The following is a 23,389-nucleotide window of genomic DNA, read 5'->3' as shown; positions in this document are numbered from 1 at the left end:
AATGTAAATTGAATGTAAAATTTTATAACTTTTCTCAGATTTTTCTGAGTCCTAACTATGCATTATTAGACACTAATAGGAAGCTCTTCAATGCATGTATGTTCATGATTCCTGGCTATGAATCTTGGCACAATAAATCTTTTAATTGGTGACACTGACAGTGAAACCGAACCCAGAGCAGGAATAACATCAACATCTCTGGTTCCACTTATTGAGACATATCCAAGCATAGAGATAAACACCAACCCCATGCTTGACCTAATCATTTTATCAAACAGCTTGTAGACAAATTTACCTAGTCATGGACTAAAACAAAATTTACCTATTGCCTGTCAAGTTTTGTGAACAGATGGATATGGGGTGGCTTTTTTGTTTTTGTTTTTTTTTTTTTTTTTAATAGATAGCATATTACTGAAGAAAGCCCAAGGGCAATTACAGAGAATAGAGGTACAATCCCTACGCCCTAAGTCAGATAAATCTGATTTCAAAACAGCTGCCTAAACAATAGGCAAACAATACATGAACATCGTTTAAGCCACTCTTTTTACATTAAGCACAATCTAAACATAGAAAAGATGGTTGATCTAACTATTTATCAAGCCAACAAATAAATAGTCCAGTAACAATAGTATTACAAAGACAGACTATGGAAATAGACAAACAAATAGAAACATCCAAACAACAGAGCCACCATCGCTGGAAAACGGCGCGTGTAGGCCACGCGCTATCCCCGGGAACACCCCTGCAAGAAACGGCCAAATATTAAATACACTTCATAACTTTCATTATCTTTCTCTATATCAATTAAATATTATTTATTTGCACAATTTCGTAAGAGTACGATTGATATTGTAATTTTGTAGATAAAAAGTGTGATTTTAAACCAAATAGCAGAAATTGAATAATATAAAATTACTTTTCTAAAAAATTGTGAATCACAAGCATAATGTGCTTTTTTAAAAATACAAATTTAGAAGCCAAATTATAATTTTGCCATACGTTGATGCGTTTGAGATTGAGATTTCGTAGATAATAAGTGCGATTTTAAATCAAATCGTAGAATATAAATCGTTTGGGAATTGCGTTTTTAAAAATTGCGATTTAAAAACACAGAAAATTTGCTGTTTCAAAAAAGAATAGCAGGTAAGATGATGCTTTTTTGAAAACTTAAAATTTTAAAGGTTGAACTGCGATTTTGCCAAACGCTTAACTGCGTTTTTAAAAATTACTTTTTTCAAATCGCACATTTTAAAACCATTATTTTAAATCGCACTTTTTGAAATCGTAAATCCAAATGAACTGAATTACTTAAAAAATCACGTTTTAAAATAAAAAAATTTAATTTACATCCGTAAAATCAGGCGGCCATGGAGCTCACCTATTCTCTGCAAGTCGCTCGAAGCGGTTGAGCCCCGTGTCTCCCCGTTTTTATCCTATTCAGGGAGATCAAAATCCAAAAAAAAGGAAACCACTGTCGGTAATTCCCACATGGAATAAATTGGCAGGAATGAAATCCAAGAAAATCGGTCCCCGTCCAAAACTCCACTGGATATTTTGGTATTTCCACCCCAAACCCACCACCCCCCCCCCCCAAACCTTTCTGTTGAGTCTGTGATGACCCGTCCTTAGCCTGAACAGAAACAAAACAACCCCCGTGACTTTTTTTATCAATCCACCCCGTGAGTCGCGTTCCCCCTACCTTTTACCAAATCCAATCACCGAGAGAGCCCTCCTCATACGCACCACCACCACAATCACTTCCGTCCAAATTTAGCTTCCCTTCACGCGTGTGTATATATATATATATATATATAGATTCGCAATGACGATTGCCCATCACAGATCCACAAAACCCAAAAACACCTGCTGCTCTTTCTTACCATTTTCAAAACCGTCCAAGTTCGTTGTTATAATCTCCATGGCCTCCGTATTCTTTCTCTCCCTTCTCTCCCTTGTCCTCTTCCTCTCCCTCTCCTCCGCCGCCACCCACCGCCGCCACTCCCCAGCCACTCAACCCACTCCCAATGACCCCTCTTCCTCTGTCCAGCCTGAGATCCGCCAGGCGTGCAAGGCCACGCGCTTCCCTGTCGCATGCGAGAGCTCTTTGGCACTTTCCAAGCGCGTGCCATCCTCCAACCCCACTTCTCTCCAGCTCATCCAGTCCGCCGTCTGGGTCTCCGCCCAGAACCTCCACACCGCCCAGTCCATGGTCAAGTCCATCCTGGACTCCTCCGGCGGGAGCCAGAACCGCACCACCGCCGCCAAGAACTGCCTCGAGGTCCTCCACAACTCCGACTACCGGATCTCCCAGACCACCACCGACGCCCTGCCAAATGGCAAGTTCAAGGACGCCAGGGCCTGGCTGAGCGCCGCGTTGCTCTTCCAGTACGATTGCTGGTCCGGTCTCAAGTACGCCAACGACACGAAGATGGTGAACGAGACGATGTCGTTTCTGGACTCGCTGACCGGGCTCACGAGCAACGCGCTCAGCATGGTGTTCGCGTACGACGTTTACGGGAAGGATTTCGGGTCGTGGGCCCCGCCCAAGACGGAGCGCGACGGGCTCTGGGAGGAAGGCGGCGGCGGGTCCGGGGCGGGTTTCAGGGGCGGTTTTCCGTCGGATTTAAAGGCGAACGTGACGGTGTGTAAGGAGGCCGCTAGTGCTGGATGCTTCAAGACGGTGCAGGAAGCGGTGAACGAGGCGTTATATAGGGGTGGCGACGGGAGGTTCGTTATACACATAAAGGAGGGAGTGTACGAGGAGACGGTTAGAGTTCCGTTGGAGAGGCAGAACGTGGTGTTTTTGGGGGACGGAATGGGCAAAACGGTAATCACGGGGTCGCTGAATGTGGGCCAGCCTGGGATTTCCACGTACAACACTGCTACAGTTGGTTAGTTTCTCGTCTTTATTCATTATTTTCAAATTATATTAATAATAATAATATAACGAAATCTTTACTTTATTTTAAGTTTTTAAAAATAAATCAGACAGCTAAAGTCAGAGACTCAAGTCAAGGTCTCGTAATAATAATAAAAATTAACGATTTTTCTTTCATCCTGTGTTTCTTTTCCAATTAAGAAATGGTTACTCCTCTTGAGCTGTCTATTGTCATGCATAAATTGTAATTAATAGCAGTTAGATTTGTCATCTTTTTTCTATTTGCCTGTCGGCTGTCTAGAAGGGTCTGGGAGTCCTACTGGATTGAGACCGGTCAAACTTTTGACGCGTTTATTTTTGAGTTAGTTTAGATTTGTGATTTTAGAAAATGCGATAATGATTTTATTTTAAAATGTGTAATTTAAAAAAATAATTTTTAAAAACATAATTAAGCATTTGATAAAATTGTAATTTTACCTTTAAAATTACAAATTAGTCTTTAAAATTTTGCATTTTAAAAAGAGTATCATTTTACCTGTGAATCTGCGATTTGAAAAATCAGATTTTTTACGTTTTCAAATTGTAATTTTTAAAAATGCTGTTTTCAAATGATTTATGTTCTGCAATTCAGTTTAAAATCACACTTATTGTTTACAAAATTGCAACTCCATGGACACCTTTAATTCCCCGTGCGTTTCCTTTAATTCTTTTTTTTTTTTTTTTTTTTAATTATTATTTTTTTTTTATTTTACGGCTTTTTAGCTTTGAGTCCAGCAAAATTCTTTCAGCAACATTTATAAAGCACAAACCCATCCTTTCATCATTTATATCTGGAGCCCATATGAAATAAAACCGGTCTGCCAATGACTTTTTTTTTTTTAAAAAAAAAAAAATACCATGTTGTTTGTGCTAATAATGTTTGAATCATCTTGGAGCAGGTGTTTCTGGCGATGGATTCATGGCCAGTGGTCTCACAATCCAGAACACCGCCGGTCCTGATGCCCACCAAGCAGTGGCCTTCAGATCAGAGAGTGATTTATCCGTCATTGAGAACTGCGAATTCATAGGCAATCAAGATACGCTCTATGCTCACGCCCTCCGCCAGTTCTACAAATCATGCCGCATCCAAGGCAACGTGGATTTCATTTTCGGAAACTCCGCCTCAGTTTTTCAAGATTCTCAAATCTTAGTCCGCCCCCGGCAACTCAAGCCAGAAAAAGGCGAGACTAATGCCGTCACTGCACATGGCAGAACCGACCCCGCCCAAGCAACGGGTTTTGTTTTCGAAAATTCCTACATCAATGGCACCGACGAATACATGGAATTGTATAAAAGCAAACCGAGTGTACACAAGAATTACTTGGGGAGGCCATGGAAGGAGTACTCGAGAACAGTTTTCATAAACTGCAACTTGGAAGAACTTATCACACCACAAGGCTGGTTGCCGTGGAGCGGCGATTTTGCATTGAAAACGCTCTATTATGGGGAACTCCAAAATTCTGGACGGGGTTCTAGTTTGTCTCAAAGGGTAACCTGGAGTAGCCAGATTCCGGCAGAGCACGTATACGCATATTCGGTAGAGAATTTTATTCAGGGAAATGAATGGATTCCATCATCTTAGTATATCTGTAAATACAGTTAATTCTACCGGCTCATGTAAAAAGAGCTCCAACATATTGTCTTCTTGTCCCCTAAATCTTATATTTGACGACAATACTTGCCTATATTTGGGTAAGTACTTGAGCTTATGTTCTATTTTCTCACAATTTCTTTGGTTATAATCTCCCGTTCATCATCTCTCTCGGGATAGAATGAGTTTCATCCAGCGAGATGAATATAGGAAGTGCATGTGATCGGGCTCTTCTGCGGATAAAGATGCCGGAGAGCGATGTGCGGCGGCGGTGGTGTTGGTTTTATAAGGAAAAATTATAAATAAATCTATGTGGTTTGATAGTATAATAAATAAATCTTTGTGGTTTCAAAAAGAATTTATAAATTTTTGTGGTATGTTTCTGTAATAAAATTACTTTTATATACAATTTTTTGTCATTTTTCCTATCAAGTTCTTGTGAACTAAATTTATCATCAAATAAAAATTTGTTAAAAAAAAAAATAAAAATGTTTGTGGTGGGGGTGGTTGGTCACCCTTTCTTGATCAGATTAAGATCCTATATAATTATTTGTCCGAATTTAAAAGAATTTGGACAGGTGATTGTGAGAAACTATTTATAGAACTCACCTGACCAAATAAAAATTAAGCTGTCTAACCACTTATTCGGTCAAGTGAGTCTCATAAGTAGTCTCTAATAATCACCCACTCGAATTTTCTAAAATTTAAACAAATAATTATATAAGATCATAATTCTTTTTAACTGCCCGCAAAATACTTTATATTATTAGGTGGTTTGACTATCTTCTATTGCTCGGCTTTAGGGTAGTTAGACCACCCTGAGGGCCCCATGTTGATTCTAAGAATAGCCGAACTTTGTCTACCAAAACTTACTTTTAGGGATGGGAGTGCTTGACCCCTTCTGAAATGGGTTGAGGGAGTGGTCAAATAATTTTTCATTTTTTATTTTTTTTTATTTTTATAACTACGGCTAGAAATATGGTCAAATTTATACAAAATATGATATTTTATTAAATAGACATACATACATAAGGATTTATTTATTATTCGGTGAAAATACATAACTAATTTAATAATTTTCCGTATTTTTAACTCACATCTTTTGGCATGTGTTACGTTTGCTCCTCTTAGAATTCTAATAACAACTGGATGATTGTATAAAGTTAATATTAAGTCGTCGGTGTCACTTATTCATAGTCGGTGTGGGTTTGCAATTTTTAAAAAATGTGATTTTAAAATAGCGATTTTAAATGTGTGATTTGAAAAAGTGATTTTTAAAAATGCAGTTAATTGTTTAGCAAAATCTCAGTTTGACCTTTAAAATTACAAGTTAGTCTTTAAAATACCCCATGTCTGCGATTTAAAAACGCAAAAAATTGTATTTTTCAAATCGCAATTTTTTAAAAACGCAATTCCCAAACAATTTATTTTTCTGCGATTTGGTTTAAAATCTCACTTTTTGTCTACAAAATCGCAATCTCAAACACACTCTTAATCTTGAAGAAATGCTCCACATTTTCGGTCTCATACTTATATGCAAATACGTTTACGCTATGTGACGACCCCTTCTTTCTTTCTTTTTTGTTTTTTATACAAACGTAAAACAATTCATCATAGTGGCACGACTACGTGTCGCTCAACCAACATATGGCACATGCCCCATAACATGCACCGGATCATTAAAGTTACATATAATAACGGAATATAATAATTAATGTGTAACGGAACGCATATCATAAGCGAAAATACATCCAATACATAACAGTTAATTACCACAAGAGCCAATTATATGTCTAACTGGTTAAGGTTTAGAAAACATTCTACTATAATTACATAGAAGTTACATCTAACAGCGGAATATAATAATCAATGTGTAACGGAACACATATCATAAGCGGAAATACATAACAGTTAATTACCACAAGAGCCAATTATATGTCTAACTGATTAAAGCTTATAAAACATTCTACTACAATTACATACCCAAAATATAGGCTCAGCAAATACATGCCCCATAGGATACGAGCCATAACAAAATACTCAAAATGCGAACTACCCATGAGTTCGGCATATGATTGTCGCGATATGCTCCAATCATAGCATTTCATACGCTAAGCAAACTGATCATCATCTATATCCACAGTATCTGCAACCAAGAAACTTCATCTACACGATTGTGGTGGTATCCACATCAGTATAGGTGAAAGAATGAGTTCACTGTCTCAGTATAAAATATACTAAAACCTCAATGATATTAAACTAACTAAGTTTTCACAAAGAACCCACCTTTCTTTAATTTTTAGTCATGCGAGCACTATGTCAACCACAATTTACCAATAGCTAATACAATAAATACCGACTATCCAGAAAACATTTAAAACATACTATATAGCTGTGAACATATGTAGAAGTTCCAGTCATCTCTCTTTGGAAGTTTCTACATATAGACCTCTCTATAATAATACTTTTCAACGATAGCTCAAACATATGTGTACATGATCACTCAATCACAGATATCACGCCCACTCATAAGTCTTAAGCAATAAAATATAGCATCTTACTCTTCCATATTAGAATATCATCCTTCAACATAATACTCGCAACACCATCTCTAATCGTATTTTAGCTTCATGCCTTAAACGTCAATAGATCATGTGAGCACTAGAGTTAAACTCAATTATGCTAACACATCTTTCTTGAAGAATAATAACAGTCAGCCTTCTTACTCATAGACATGCCATTACTCACACCTGGGCAATCATGAATCCATTTACTTTCAAGTTCAATGTTTCTTAAACACAAGCAACCATCCGATAGAAATATACATAAGCTATTTTCATTTAAGCCACTTATGCATACTAATACATCAGGTAAAAACTACTCATAACATAAAAACATCATACTCATAAAAACAATGATATATATGCTATGCATGAAATTGGGCTTATTGGGGCTTAGGCCCCCCCACGATACTAATAACTGCTATTTAACTATGTTTATAGCGTTCTGTTACTATTATAATAATGTTGTATGTATGCTCTATACTACATGCTTTATGCTTTGTGCTTAACCAGTATATGTTTCACTATTGTATCATGCTATAAAATCATGCAGTTGCTAAATCATGTTCTCTTAAAACTAAACAAATCCAACATTTCATCAACACTTTGAAATCATTCAAATCATATTTTCTTCATAAAATATAAACAGTTTCAACATGACATGTTCTCAAACAATTTGCATAATTTAAATCTCAACCACAACACACGCTCAAACACTTTATTTTTTTATCAGATATAATTTGACCATAATCGAAACTATTCAAATTATCCAAAACATATATTTCATCATATGGTCGGTTCGGTTTCATAAACAATATATATATATATATATATATATATATATATATATATATATATATATATATATATATATATATATATATATATATATATATATATATATTTATCAATCTATTACATATAAAAATAAATATTTTCTCAGTAAGTAGAATACTCACCCCAAATCGCTTGTACTCCCAATTTCCAAACGACTCTAAGCTCAATCGTAAAGTGCCGCTAAAAATACAATACACTGCATTAATTAGCATTCTAACCAATCATCAACTAGGTAGCATTTTGAATCGCTCAAAAGCCACATTACTAATTTACCCATAAAACCCTAAAATTCCTAAACATGTATCCATAATTTCTAATCACTTTAATAACCACAATATTTCTAACCCATAAGCATTACTTAGGGTTAATCACAATAAAATAGCACTTTAACAAAATACCCAAAACCTATGGTCTATGAAAACTTATCAAAAATTCACCACGCCAAGACCAACTGCTCGGGAAGCTCCTAGCAATTCAAAACCATACAAAATCTATAGAAAATACCAAGTTAAACTCATTTCTAAAAGATTTATTAAAAATCTCAAAAAATTACGAGTTTAGCGATTGACTTCAAAATGTTCGGTCAAAACGTAGATCGGACTTTGAGGATTACGTTATCGAAGTCGGATCTAAGATTGGACATCTGGATTTCAAGATACCACGGTTTTTAGGTGAAAAACCGTAGAGAGGAGGAGAGAAATTTCGAGCTGCCGAGAAGAAGAGGGCGTTCTGTCAACTTTAAAATAGACCACGTTCGGATGGGCATCATAAACTGTTTGGACGCGCGCCATTTAAAAAGGCCGTCCGGATGGGTATTAACCTCCCTCCGAACGCGCGCCGTTTAAGAAGGCGTGCGCCACATAGCAGGCCGTCCGGACGGGAATCATAAACTGTTTGGACGCGTGCCATTTAAAAAGCCCGTTCGGACGGGCATTAACCTCCCTCCGAACGCGTGCCGTTTAAGAAAGCGTGCGCCACATAGCAGGCCGTCCGGACGCATTGAGTTAGGTGTCCGGACGCGCAACCATCAAAGGCCATCCGGACGTACCAAATTCACGTCTAGACGCACCAAATTTAATTTTACTTATTTAATTCATTTTCCTCATTTCTTTTTCCTTTTTAATTCTTTTTCTCATATTTTATTCTTATATAACTTACTTCTTTGAACTATAAAATATTCTCTGCGTGTCCTATTGTATTTTCCAATCGTCAAATTAATCTTAGTAATTTATTCATTAAATTTATTCTTAAAATGATAAATAATATACGGGACATCACACTCTACACTTAAAATTAGTCATTTATTTACATAATAAAATAAAATTAGTCAATGTAATTAGCCTAATTTACAAATCAATCAATGTGGTTGATCTAAAAATTAAAATCCTAAAAATTAGAGGCGCTACATGTGGGGGTCGCTCGCACACCCCCTTCTCAACCACCCCAAACTCCCCTCCCTTTTTTTTAAAAAGAAGAATTTATTAAGTTTTTAATTTTTACTATATTATTATTATTTTTTATTTAGAGTGACACTTGTTGCATTTTTTATTTGGCATAACATGGCAACATAACGGTTTCTGTCAAGTAGTGGACGAAAATAGACTTTAGAAAATAATTTGTCAATTTCACCTACCATAGAGACTTTTCAATTAATTACATGAAGTGATTTGTAAATTAGGCTAATTATAGAGAGTCTAATTTTATATTTTTTTTACTAATAATTTTTAATCTCACGACTCTCTAAAGAGAAATAATTTTTTTACATCTCTTATATATTTTCTATATATATATATATATATATATTAAAAAAATTAACCATTACGTCTGTATAATTCAAATTTAAAAAATCTTGATGTATGAGGTAGCTAGCCATTAGGCACTAAAGTCGCATGCATTGAAAAGAAAAAAAGATAGAAAATGACACCATCCATTACCCTACGCCAACAACATTTTGGGCGTAAGTAATGGGACGGTGACCTTGCCCATAACTTTCTTGACTTGCAGGCCAAGTAGATGCCCTGATTGGGTTGAGAACAGCTTTATTTGACTTTCAATAAACGGAAGCGTTAAGGAAAGGAATCCGGATGTCTTACAATTTTGGATTCTTAGGGTTTGGTTGTTTTGGTGTGCGATTTTTTATATTATATTTAAAATTATGAAAATCAAAAGAATTTAATTTTTTAAAATTATGTTTTGATGATTTAAAAAATTTGAGACAAAATTAAAAAAAAAAATAAAAAAGAGGATAAAATCTTAGTAGAATTTGAATTCTAAAAAACAATCCAAACATGTTTTTGAAAAATAATATATTAAATATAATAAAAAATAATAATTTTTACCCAAGCATGCCCTTAATTTATGAAATTTAGATTGTTTTTAAGTATTAAAACGTTTGAAAAATTATACCTAAAAATATAACACGTTACAATTGAGAATTTAATATATTTTCATCAGGTTCTTACTCTTTATGTTGTAAAAAAAATTTGAACAAAAAAAATGTATTTTAATTTTTTGAAAAAGAAAATGACGCTTATAATTTGTATCCTTCTTTTTTCTTTTTCTTTTTCTTTTTTTTTTAGATTAATTTGTATCCTTCTTGATTTGGTGAGAATGAGTTCAATGAGATCATCCGTCCATGCTGCATGCCGACAGGCGAGCATGGAGAATTTCGTAAGCACAACTGAGATAGATCTCCATGAGGAATTTGAGCATTGGGTGTTTGAAAATAAGGCACCCTTGACCCTTGCTTGTATAATGTAAACAGTCTCAAGCCCATAACTCAAAAAGCATAATAACTAAAACTTTGGACTTTTGGAGAGAGAAAAAATCACCAGAGAGAAAACCAAAGATCCTCCCCGTTTCAGAGCCGTTTTGCCGGGGAGCGAGGCCTCGCCTCCCTCCTCCCGACTATTTTTTGTTTCTCTCAGTCTATAAGACTGTAGAGTTTTGTTTCCCCCGGTTGAACTGGTGGAGGGTGTCTTGCCCCTAGCTCTTTGGGCTATGGTGGCTTTGTTTGTTCTTGTTTTTCTTTCTGTTTCTGGCAGGTTAACTCTTCTTAAGAAGTCTAAGGTGGAGTGAGGCCAGTTTTAGTGTCGTTGACGGCGTGTTTCTGGCTGGACATTCTTGGTTTTCCTCGGATTTTTTGAAGTCAGATCTACGCATGTCCGTCGACTTCTGGTGGACACGCGCTACCCAGCCGAGGTCCTTGCCGTGTTCCGCCCTGGTTGCCGGAAGCTGCGGTCGTGCAGGTCCTCGGAGCTCGGCGCGTGGCCCTCACGCGCCAGGGCGTCTTTGTTTTCTGTCTGCGCGTATAGGCCACGCTCCGCACTTTCTGGCCGTGCTTGGCGGCGTCTGGGGTCTCCGGCGACGGATCTTCTGTCGGGTGCGTCCGGATGTGGCGCGTGTCCTACACGCGCCGTCACTCCGGTGAAGCTGCCGCCTTACTCCACTACCGACAACTTTTTTAGGGTTTTCTGCCTTTGTGTTGTATTTTCTCATGTTTCTATGTACAGTTTGCCTATGTGTGGCTCAAGTTTTATTAGAATTTTTTTAGTAAGGGGCTTTATTGTAATTCTAGTGAGATTTGAGATTCTGCTAGGCAACTGTTTTTAAGCCAGATCCTTCTGGCTTAGAGTGTGAGGGGTTTGTCCCTCATTTCTCATCTTGTACGCCTTAGGCTTTTAATATCTATAGTTAGCACATGCTAATCCGTTCAAAAAAAAAAAAACTCAAAAAGCATGCTTCCTATTTTTGTCTATACATGGTTATGGGTCCTTGAAAAGAATACCAATACTGAAAAATGTACTGGCCTAAAAATAGGTTTGGTACGCGAAATGACTATTTCATTAAAAAAAAAAAAATGTACAGTTTTTATTAAGAACGAAAGAAGGTAAAATATAATAGACTTAGTGTTAGAGTATATGATAAATATCTAACACTAAGAATACTCATGTCTATTGTAATGCTATTTCATTTCACATTCTTCTATTTTCAATAAAACTTATTTATATTTTTAATGGAATAGTCATTCCGCGTACTAAACGTAACCTAAGGATTGACAATTTGTGTTTTTGTGTTGAATCCGGGTTGTGTCGAGGGTCTTGAGTCAAGGCATATAGGTATAAGACTATATAAAGAAATCTTAATTTGACTAATTTAATTAAACGGGTTAGACCATCAACCCTAACCTACTAATTTCGTGTTGAGTTTATGTCGGGTTTGCGGGTTGTTTCAAAAATTATTAACCTTTATGTTGTGGGTCTCATTTAGATCGTATCGAAGCATGAGTATAAAATTATATAGGTCAACCATAACTTAACTCATTTAATTACATAGGTAAGACCTAGCTTTTAACCCTAATCTACTAATTTTATGTTTAATTCATGTCAAATTTATGGTTGTGTTAAAAATTGGCAACCTTAATTAAAACAAAAGTGTCATCTGAAAGTTCACATGAGCTAAAAAAGGTACTGGTCCACACAACTGGCTCTACTATAGAAAAAAATTAGGCAATTGCCTAAGGCCCTCAATTAATGAATATTAATAAGAATTATTTTTTTATGAAAAAGATATTTGAAGTCTTAATTATAGTCATTATTCTTTCATTAAGGCCCCTAATTATAGTAATAAGCAATTAAAAATGCATTAGTATCATTTAATTCTTCGACATTCTATTCTTGAAAGAGAAATGATCTTTTTCATGTACATCTCTTAAATTTGTGACCTTATGTATCAAACTTGCCCTACTATATGGCTTCTATAATGGCCGGTTCACATGTGCTCCCAGTTGCCTTTTTGGCTGCAATAATAACTTTGTTTCATGCTACAAAACAATACTAATTATCTAACACTCGTGGTAATGGGAAGAGATCTAGTCATCTACCCACTTGCTCTATAGTGGCAATTCCATTATATGTAGCATAAAGGCATACTAGGCATCCACTTTCTATATATTGCTCTTATCCTCTTGACCCTATTTGTACTTCTATCTGCTTCTTTCTATGCATGTGCAGGAAATTGTGGCCGACAATTGTGAATAGAAAAGTGCTGCATGCATACGATTCATAGCAATTATTTGTTCGAATTCTTAGTAATATAGGCATGTAACAATCATATAAAATTCACCCGTTCAAATCAATTTTGAGTTATTCGGTCATCTAATCAAGTAAATGGGACCCATATAAGCCTTTTGTTAGGTTGGAAAATTGTCGTCGATCCTTATCCGTATGCATCGATCAGGAAAGTTGGTTAAAAGGAGAAAACATTAACAGTTCTGAATAACCTTGAAACATCCCTGCAGTATTGACAGAAACCAGTTTCATGCATGACTCTTGAGATTGATAAAACCAGTTCATAAGAAGTGACTGAAAATTTTTAGTTATTAATATGTGTAAATAGAATGTATTAAAGAGCCTTGAAAGAATAGATGTTTTTTCTTGGGTTCTTTGTATCCAGAAAAAATATTTGTTGTAACGTTTTGCATGCCAATTCATTTGGTGGGGGAGAATAATTTTTGAAGGAAAGCGACTTTGTTTAGGAGCATTTACTTTTCTGCATTTCTATCTCTTTTCTAACATTTAACAAAAACAAAAGGGAAAAAAATGGCAAAATAGCTAAGAGGGGTTAATATGGCTAATAGGGGCAATGCCAACAGGGGGTATGAGGAAATGTGAATGCTTCTCCACTAGCGCTGGTAGAGGCAGCCCATTTGTCTGAAGCCTCATTAAAACATCAGACAATTTCCACACAATTCTAATTTTAAAAGATTCACATTTTTACTAACCTCTAACCGGAAAATAGAAATCAATGGCTTCGTGATCACGCTTTGTACTTGTCGAAGAAATCGGAGATGCTGGTTCAAAGTTAATTGCTATCTTTGGACTAGTCAAAGAACACAAAGAAGGGGATATGTCTGAAGTTTCATTAAACATCAGTTCAAATTTGTCTGAAACACGCGTGAAACTTTTCAAGGTCAATTCAGTAATTGACCCCGTCTAAATAAGGGAAAAATAGAAAAGCTCGCATGAAAAAAATTACGTGCGGAGCATGTAAGGCCCTTTCTATCAGAGCAGACGAAAATCACTAATGGATTAGCCATATTGACAAATCGGGAAACTTCATTGGGACACATTGAAAATTTTTAAACATTGGAGGCAGAATTAAAAAAGTGGTCAAACTTTAGGGGGTTAATTGTATTTTCCCCTTCTTTTTTTAATCATTTTTCTTTCTTCTCTCTCCTTTTACTTCAATCATTTTTCTCTTTAATTAAAATGCATAAATTGCTAGAGATGCTCTTATACTCGCAATTTGGGTACAAACATGTAACTGTAAATGGATCAACGTATCAAAGGTCACAATGTCTACCATACTAGAGCAAAGAATAGGTCTAAAACTGATGCAAGAGAAAAATCAAGCAAAAGATTCAAAGATTTTTGAATAAGAATAGCCCAAGAATGAAAATAGCCATAGAAAATATTTGAATATTATTTTTAGAATAAAAGAATTTTACTATCTCTAAGTTTGCGGTTATGTTTTGTATTTTTATTTCTTTCTTTTTCTCCAACTATCATGCTTGGAAAATACAATAACATTATCTATATAAAGGCATGTCAATCAAGTTTTGAAGTATCAATTAAATTTCAAGTCTTTTAGAGTTATTTTTATGTTTGCTTATTTGGGGCAATTAGGGGTTATCTCTTTCCTATTTGTTATTTTCCTTCTTTCTAAATTCTCTTTTCTATCTTCAATTCATAGTTTTTGCTGTTATCATACGCTGTCAGAACAATCTTAGTTCTGTCCGGCGTCAAAAACACTTTTAGACATTAAAGAGATGGGAAAAGAATGAATACCTTCATGGAACTACCATGTCATTTACAAACCCAAGGAATGAAAATAGGTGAGGAAATATATACCGACGGCACAACTTTCACGAGAAAACAGAATCTACAACTCACAAGCCAGAGAGAGAAGCAGTTGCAATTGCAGGTGGTGTTGGAGTAAAAGCTTCATCCTCTGTCCAATTTGTCTCGCCCCAGTGCTTTAACATGCTCTTCCAGGAGCAATAATTGTCTATGCATTTCTTCAAACGTTGATCCTTAACTTTGATGCTCCAATGCCCATCTGTGTAGTTTGCCTTCTCCGCTTGCCTTCGGTCCCATTCTAGCTGTGCCTTCTGCTTTGATTGCAGCAGACAGAACTGCTGCAACAGCTCAGGCATTGCATCATGCACCCTCCACCACTTTTCATGAGCAACATCGCTTGCAAACTCTTGGAATATATCAGCATTCCAATTACAATCATAGTCGCGGAAGCACAGCCATGGCTTCATACCTGTTAAAAGTATAAATTAAATGATTAAATTTAATATAATTTCAGAGCAGATGTCCTGAGTTCAAATTCTGACTCTACAGTTTATCTCTCATTTCAAACTCTAGACAGGGGTTTGAGACCGCACGTGAGTGAAAGTAAAGTATAATTTAAATAATAAACTTAAACTTTTGAGATTAGTGGTGATTTAACAATACCCAGATAGTGAAGAACATAGAGAATTGGAGGCTCAGCGCCAAAGAGCATGGTTTTCCTTTGCTTAACCTCTTCCTCATCACCAAACCAGAAATTTTTCAAGAAGTTCATGTGTTTTGGAATCCTATGCCACCATGTAAAGATCTCATTTAAGTATCCTTGGTCTCCCCCGTTGTAGGACTCAATCTCATTGATGTGATCCATCAAAAGCTTGAAAGTGCAGTTTGAAGGCTCAATAACCATTACACCAGAGTTAAAAAGCGTGCCATTGTTCCCAGTTGCAGAAATCTCTGGCATCCTAAATAAGAAATCAATGTTTCTGAGTATAAGCAAATCAGCGTCAATGAAAATGATCTTGTCATAATCTGTTAACTGCCATAGCCGGAACTTGCTGTAATTCCATTCATTATAGGCATCTTTCTCAGCTTTTGGATTCCTGATCCTTTGGATTGTCTTAATCTTCCACCCTGCGGCTTCGAGTCCACTCCTGTGGTATCCACTGATTGTCTCGTCAACAAGTATGACAAGGTCTCGTGTGGAGCCAGACATGCGGATGCTCTGGGCAGCAGCAATGGCTCCACAAACATAAACATGAGCTGAATGGAGAATTGTTGCATAAGCTTCTCGGTGAATATTTCCCGAGTAAACCAGCTCTGTATTGCAAGGAATTTTATTAGATCTCTATTAATAAATACAGAAAAACAGAAAAAAGAAAACTTTAATGAAAGTTGAGTAAAAGGTATGCACAATAACATTATGAAAGATGGAAGAACCATATTGCCAAGTCACTGTCGAAGCATTTCATACAATTCAAGAGAAATGTAACTGACAACTGAGCATGTTTCATATCCAATTTTTTTTAAGTTTTTATTGGAAAAAAGTCATGTGTTTCAAACTGTCATAGTGCTGTTAGACTCTGATTCAATCGAGTTCTCTTTAAGTGCTTGTGTCGGGGGTCATGGGTTCTTACATCATCTACTGTTAAGGTTACTGCCATAGAAGAAAGTAAGGACTTGGACTTTATGAAAGTTGAAGAGTTCGTTGGATGTCTTCAACAATATAAGTTGTCATTGCCTGTAACGACTCAGAAAAAAGCGCTAGCCACATCTGCACTATCACCCCAAAAAGGACTAGTCGATTTGAAGCTTTTTCTAAAATTACTTATAAAACCCAATTTCACCTTGTAACTATGGAACGTGGGACTTGCACTCATCTATCTTTTATAAACTACTCACTCTAAGTGAATTATTTATCTTTTCCCAATATGGGACCGAGGTGTTACAAACTCCCCCCCCCCCCCACCTTAAACTCTTGACGTCCTCGTCAAGGCCACGTCATGCAGTGCTCCAGTGCCACATGACTTGGCGTTACTAGGTGACTCTGATACCATTTGTAACGACTCAGGAAAAAACGCTAGCCACATCTGCGCTATCACCCCAAAAGGACTAGTCGATTTGAAACTTTTCCTAAGATTACTTATAAAGTCCAGTTTCACCTAATAACTAAGCAATGTGGGACCTAGCATTCATCTATCTCTTATAAACCACTCACTTTAAGTGAGTTATTTATCTCTTTCTAATATGGGACCAGGGTGTTACATTGCCTCTAACCAAAGAAGAAAAAAGCTTTGAAGTCCTCTAGGAAGAAGGTGATGAAATCTGGTGGAATCCTTTGATTATGACTATAAATTCTGAGGAAGTAGCTATGTTGGCCAAGAAATTCAGAAAATTCCTCAGGTTCAAAAATAGAAATAATAAGAACTCGTCTTTGGATATTTCTAAGGGTGATTTCCAAGGAGCCGCCCAAGGACAGAAAGAAAAGCCCAAGAAAGATAAGAATGCGCAAAGCATTCAATGCAATGGGTGCTCGGGCTTTGGGCATGTTAGGACTGATTGTCCCAATTTTAAGAACTCCCAAGGAAAAAGCTATGAATGCTACCTTCAGCAATGACTCTGATGATTCTGAATAGAAGAATGTGAGTTTCATTGTTTTCACGATCTCTGTGAACAGTGCTGGCAGTTCTAGTGAATTTGACCCTCCTGCTCTTGTTGAGACTTGTGATCAAGAATCACAAGGTGAGTCAGATGAGGAGATCAATCTCCAAGAGAGGCCTATAATCAACTTTTCAAGAAATGTGCTAAAATGAAGAAACTGAATAAGCCAACCCTTAAAAAGTTAAGTTTGAGAATGAATCTTTGAATGCAAAATTGTTTGATTTAAATGCATTAATCGATTATTCCTTGATATATGAGAACTGCATGCATATTGATAAAGTATGGCTGTTGAGAATGTCATTCCGAAAAGCTACTAATTTCATGCAACTATGAGAAAGAGAGACACCATATAAATGCAAGGTTAGAACTGACCATTGCCCCTGAGAGGAAGTGAAAGTTCGCAAGATCCCACTGGAAGCTGGACTTTTTGTCGCAATGCATTCAAGTCTGGCTTGTATAGCCATGCATTCCCTTCACGTACAACAAGCTCCTTACAAGTAAACAGATTTGGTATTGGGAAGCACTCGGTAATAAAAAGCAAATGAACAGGATGCAAGCCTTTCACAGAGGCTGCCAGAACAGCAGCTGCAAGCTGCAAGTGCAACCTTCCCACATCTCTGGACCAATTCCCTTCATTCCGACAGGGAAGTTTAACAGCAATGAGATCAAATCGTATTCCAGGGGCTTTCAGCGTTGGTAGAGATGGACAAATGGGAACATCAGATTCTTCTTCCTCGTCAATCCATTCTGGGTATAAGGATTCCCATGTCACATTTTTTGCAGCGTAGTCCAGTTGAAGAACACTGTGTTTGGCATCAGGAATAAGCTGCTTCCACTGATTGATTTCACTCTCAATGAAGTTTAAAAGACCAACTCCCTGAGTTTCATTATTGTCATTGACCTTCTCGATAACTTTCATAATGTCATCCCAGTCAATGCCAATATTTGATATATAACGAGGATCTGAGCCTCCCCATATCCACCTGTTCACAAAACTAGACCTGCATTGGGTAAATTTTGCTTTAGCCAGTGACTATGGAAGATTCATCACATGGGGTTAAAGTATTGATTAAGTGATTAAATTTACTCCTCCAAAAATCTCGAATTCGAACCAAAGGTCCTAAATTTCAACCTTGAGTCCACAGTCAAAAGTTCAGACATAGTAACGGCATATTCAAAAATAGGATAAAACATACCTAGAACCAGATTGAGCTGGCTGATTAGTGTTGTAAACCTCTGGAGAGTATAAGAGGGTTACAAAAGTGCCAGATAAGACAACTAGGAGGACAAGTTTCAGCAGAGGAAACTTGCACCTTGAACTTCTATCTTGAATGGAGATTTGAAAAGGCTTAGCTTTGTTTTTCTGTAATCTTTTTTTGTATACGTCTTCACTGTTCCAAATTGGAAATCCAATGACAAATTAGGAAACAAAGAAGCAAGAAGAGCAGATCAGTAAATAAAGAAGGAAAAATATTTGAAGAAGGAATCCTTCAAGAAAAGAGAACTTCAGTTGTAGTATGCTTCCCATTTCCCCCCCACATAAGTGAGAATGTTGTCAAATGTCAATATCTGAATTAGAAAAAAAATTAAAAAAGAAAAAGAAAAAGAAGATATAGATGTGAAGGCCCACGAGTTGACATGGTTCAGGTTTTCAAGAACCCTATTGGTTCCTTTTGTTAATTCTGTTGTGTTGGCTTAGCTCATGTGAAGTTACAAGCACATCTAGAACTAGAAACCTCTAACTTACATTTCTTTGCTAGTATTACATTTAGCACTTTTGTGGTCATCATTTGTTGGTATGATTTCTGCAAAATCTGATTCCTAGCTTCATTGGAAATGTTAAAATCGATTGATCTATTACTGTTAACAGTACACATCATGTATGGCTGTTAAATTGAATATATATATCATAATTATTCTGATTGAAAGAAATTAGCTAATTGTTTGGAAGGAGATTTGATGGATAATATTGCTGTTGTTACATAATTGTTAGATATAATATCCCAGCCTAAAACTTATAAGCTTTTTTTCCTTTTTTTGGGTGGGGGAATTTTAAAGAAGACTTCAATTCAAAGAAATGAAAATCTTTGTTACCAGAAATCCATCTGGGGAAAGCTAGCATTGAGATTTCATGTACAAAAAATCCTTGCAAGAATTCACAATCCTTGCTCAGAAGAAAAGAACAATCAGACTCTCCAAACTCAGAATATTTATTTCCTACGTAAGCAATGTTGTTGAATATTCACCTTGTCTAATGAATTAGCCACATATGATAGCTTCTAACATGGTTGGATCCTATAAATGATGAAATGACGATGTATCTCATGTGAAGATTGGTACTGCATAATCAATACAATTATCCAGTTGAACCATAAACTTCTTTTGAATTAAAGGAACGAACGTCGACAAGAACTAGAATTGTTCTGACTACGTATGACAGTATAGAGAAACCAAAGATTGAAGACTATAGAGGGAACAATTAGTGAAGAGAAAGAAGCTAGTTGCTAGACAAAAAACAGAGAATAACTCTGAAAGACCGAAATTTGATTCATACTTCAAAACTGGATTAAAAAATACTACAGACTATCTATATGCCTTCATAAGGTCGAAAATTTGATTAAAAAGGGGCTTGTGGGGGTACTTAAGCTTCTAAGAACTCACTCTAAAATCATGACAGAGAAAGGTGAGACATATTTGAATTCATTGCACACCATTAAATTTGGCCAATGCAGGGGACTATGTGCAAGCTGCAATAACATCGATTACAAATAGATTCAAAGATGAAATATCGATTTCTGTGATCATCATTGAATCAAACTCATACAGAAGAGCCTATGTAATGATCTAACAAGAAAACGATGACAAACAATAGGAAGTTCCATGCTTACAAGCAAAGAAGAAACTCACATGGATGCAGATAAACGATGTCTAGCTTCAACAGCACCAGGAGAAGTACCCATTGCTCCTCTCATACTGATCAATCAGAAGCAAAAGATTGCAACATCTGTCTACCAATAGTTGAAAGGTAATATAAACTAAAGAAAAATAAAATCTCAAGAAACCCAGGAACCAAATTCTAAAACACAGTGATCAAAGCTATGAATCAGTCTATGCAACAAACAGGCAGAATGAATTTGAGAGACAGAGACAGAGAAATGATATTGGGAGCTTTGCCGAATAAGCTGATGCTTAGGGAGGGAGGTTGAGAGCATGGTAAGGCAGCAGAGCCAATATAGACACAGTAACGTCATTTTGAATTTTCTATCCACTTCAGAATTTCGATTTTCGTTTTATTTTTGTTTGTCACCTACTTTTTTCATATCTTTTTTTGTTTTTCTTTTATCTCTTTGGCTTGATATTCTTTATTCAATATATATATTTGGACTGAGGAAATTAAAGGGTTTCACTTTGTTTTACATATTCACTGACGGTAAATATAAAAGATCCACCATTTGCACCAGTCACTGGCATATATGTGATTCCCTCCAATTGAGTTGAAATTTTATGTAAAAGCCATAACAACATCCTTTAGTCACAAAGATCTGTCCCTCTTGTTCCTCATAATAGTTATGAAAAATACCTCAAATATTGGGTTTGATGATTTTTTTTCCCTCTCTTTTTTCTGCTGATTAGTCCATTTTAATGATTTGCAGTGCCAACAAATGAAATTAGAACACATTAAAACAGTTCTTTTAGAGAAAAATTAAGAAAACACCTTAAAACATGTGTTCTCCAATTAAGAAAAAAAATTAACAAAAATGGACAGACAGCCAAAAGGTTTGTACAATACACAGGAAGGGAAAACAAACAAAAAAAAGTTGCTGCCACCAATCTATCTGATGGTGTAGTGACCAAGCTCTAAGGTAAAACAGATAAAATAAAAAGTCACTTCTCTTTTCTCAGAGGGGCAAATATTTGTCATTAATTTGACAGTAGTTGCCAGATTAGGTTGATGAAAACAATTGCTTTACTTGATATTGATTTGGATTTGGAGTGCAGATGTAAATGTTCCATCTTACAAACCAAATAGGATGATTTTTTTTCTTTTAGAAAATTCCTGGAAAGAAGAGTCTGACTGTGAACAGAATGGATGAAACTAGTCAAGTACTCATCTTTCTGATCTTCTCCTTTTTTTTCATGGTTGCATCCCTTTGTTCTAATTACTGCAATAATGCTGCATGTGTTTCCCCTTGGAAAACCACAATGTCTCTTTGATTTACATTGTGCATAAGATGTTTATTACCTTAAAAATCCTTAATTTTTAAGAAAAAGAAGGTTGTAGGTCTTATCCTTAATTTTGTATTGATTTTTATAAATTTGTTTTATGCAAATTAATGAAGAAATTGGAGTTACACCAATATAACACCTAATTCACAGCCATTAGATAATTACAAATAACAAGCTTATATTCATTTCCTGAGTTCATTCTTTAATCAACTCACTTATTGCATAAGTAATATTAATTTTGGATAAGTGGTATGGTTTAGAGGTCCTTTTCAACAACCATGCCACCAGACAGAAGGTATTAACAATAATTAAATTGGTCAAAACCCCATTAAGAAGGTACCTGAAATAACGATTAGAAAATCATGATTAACATTGCCCAAAAAAGATATTTGGTCCTAACTCTTTTTGCTGTGGGAATATTAGTTTTTAGCACTCAAGAAAAGAGATATAGAAAAGAAAAAGCACTTTTTAGAAGAAAAATCCAGTGTATATAAAAAATTCTAGAAATCACGAATATTTTTATCCCATAATCATCTCATAATCCTGATGTGCCAGTCACAACCAACTCTTAGATCAGTCATTGTGATGTAATTGTAAGATAAAAGTGTTGTTTCTAACATCACTCGTGTATGAGTAATGCTATTTAGTAAACTGCTATTAGAATGTTATACAACTTGATGAAAATCAACCCTACTCCTCGTGTATTAAATGATAATGTAGTTTAGAGTGAGTTTGGGATTACAATTTCGTAGACAAAAAGTACGATTTTAAATCAGATGGCAGAAAATGAATCGTTTGAAATTGCGATTTGAGAAAACAGAAAATCTGTTTTTTCAAATCGCAGGCAAGAGAGTGCTTTTATGAAAACGCATAATTTTAAAATGTCAAATTACAATTTTACCAAACACTTAACTAAATTTTTAAAAGTTATTTTTTGAGATCCCAAATCTAAAAGTACCCTTAATTTGTCAAAGGCATGAGAAAGCATTTTTGTTGCACGCAATCATGAGCCTAACAATTAGTATTAACTTTAAATAATTAAGTATCATCAACAACTCCGGGACCAGCCAAAGCAATACAAGTGGGACCATTAGAGCTTGACACGTGTATGTTGTAAAGAGGGTGAGAGGGTCAATTTTTTTTATGATGGAAGCCTTGCACCCATCGCTACGTATCTCTTTGTTACTCCATCTCCATCCCCATGCAGCGTATTCAAACTATTTTCTATTTAGCATATATATATATATATATATATATATATATATATATATATATATATACAATGCTTTAATTTTTTATTTTCTTCTTTTCTTTTCTTTTATTTTTTTCATTTTTTAAGTTAAGAAATAGAAAAATATTTGCTCTATATATACTATTATAGAGAAAAGATAAGGGAATGTATATAATGTATTGGAAGCAAAGCAACCGAAAGGCAGCTGCTTATAATTTGGTTCGATCTGTAGTGTACTGCTAGCTGTACAGTTCAAGGAAAGGGAAGGAAGTGCTTTTGACCAATATATGTACTTATATTCTCATTAAGATCTAGCCATGTAGGTACCAAATTCATTTGGAAGAAGGTTTTGGACTGCTTGATTACTTAGTCTCACCAAGAAAAAAGACCCAGCTGATTGTTTAAAGCTGTTTAGTTAGCCTGTAACATTAACCAAGTTGGTAATGGCATTTGTGAAAGCTCCATGGATCATCTGGTCCGTTTGGTAAGTACGACGGGATTGACTGTTCG

At 35.8% G+C, this 23,389-nt stretch overlaps 2 protein-coding genes across 2 annotated transcripts; one reads left to right on the top strand and one right to left on the bottom strand.

Moving 5' to 3' along the window:
- The first annotated feature begins 1,630 nt into the window (after positions 1 to 1,630).
- Positions 1,631 to 4,626, top strand: LOC133857005 (probable pectinesterase/pectinesterase inhibitor 51). The gene is made up of 2 exons (XM_062292096.1): positions 1,631 to 2,891; positions 3,817 to 4,626. Exons 1-2 carry the CDS (start codon positions 1,823 to 1,825, stop codon positions 4,497 to 4,499), a joined length of 1,752 nt encoding a protein of 583 aa, XP_062148080.1. The 5' UTR covers positions 1,631 to 1,822; the 3' UTR covers positions 4,500 to 4,626.
- Positions 4,627 to 14,710: 10,084 nt separating this feature from the next.
- LOC133856558 (UDP-glucuronate:xylan alpha-glucuronosyltransferase 1) lies at positions 14,711 to 20,540 on the bottom strand. Its single transcript, XM_062291611.1, has 5 exons — positions 20,329 to 20,540; positions 18,618 to 18,812; positions 17,794 to 18,422; positions 15,430 to 16,080; positions 14,711 to 15,235 (listed from the first exon to the last, which is right to left on the bottom strand). The coding sequence occupies exons 1-5, from the start codon at positions 20,391 to 20,393 to the stop codon at positions 14,856 to 14,858; spliced, it is 1,920 nt and encodes a 639-aa protein (XP_062147595.1). The 5' UTR covers positions 20,394 to 20,540; the 3' UTR covers positions 14,711 to 14,855.
- Between the last annotated feature and the right edge of the window lie 2,849 nt (positions 20,541 to 23,389).

Source organism: Alnus glutinosa, chromosome 14 (assembly GCF_958979055.1).
Source record: "Alnus glutinosa chromosome 14, dhAlnGlut1.1, whole genome shotgun sequence".
NCBI lineage: Eukaryota > Viridiplantae > Streptophyta > Magnoliopsida > Fagales > Betulaceae > Alnus > Alnus glutinosa.
This window is presented reverse-complemented; position numbering and strand designations above follow the sequence as displayed.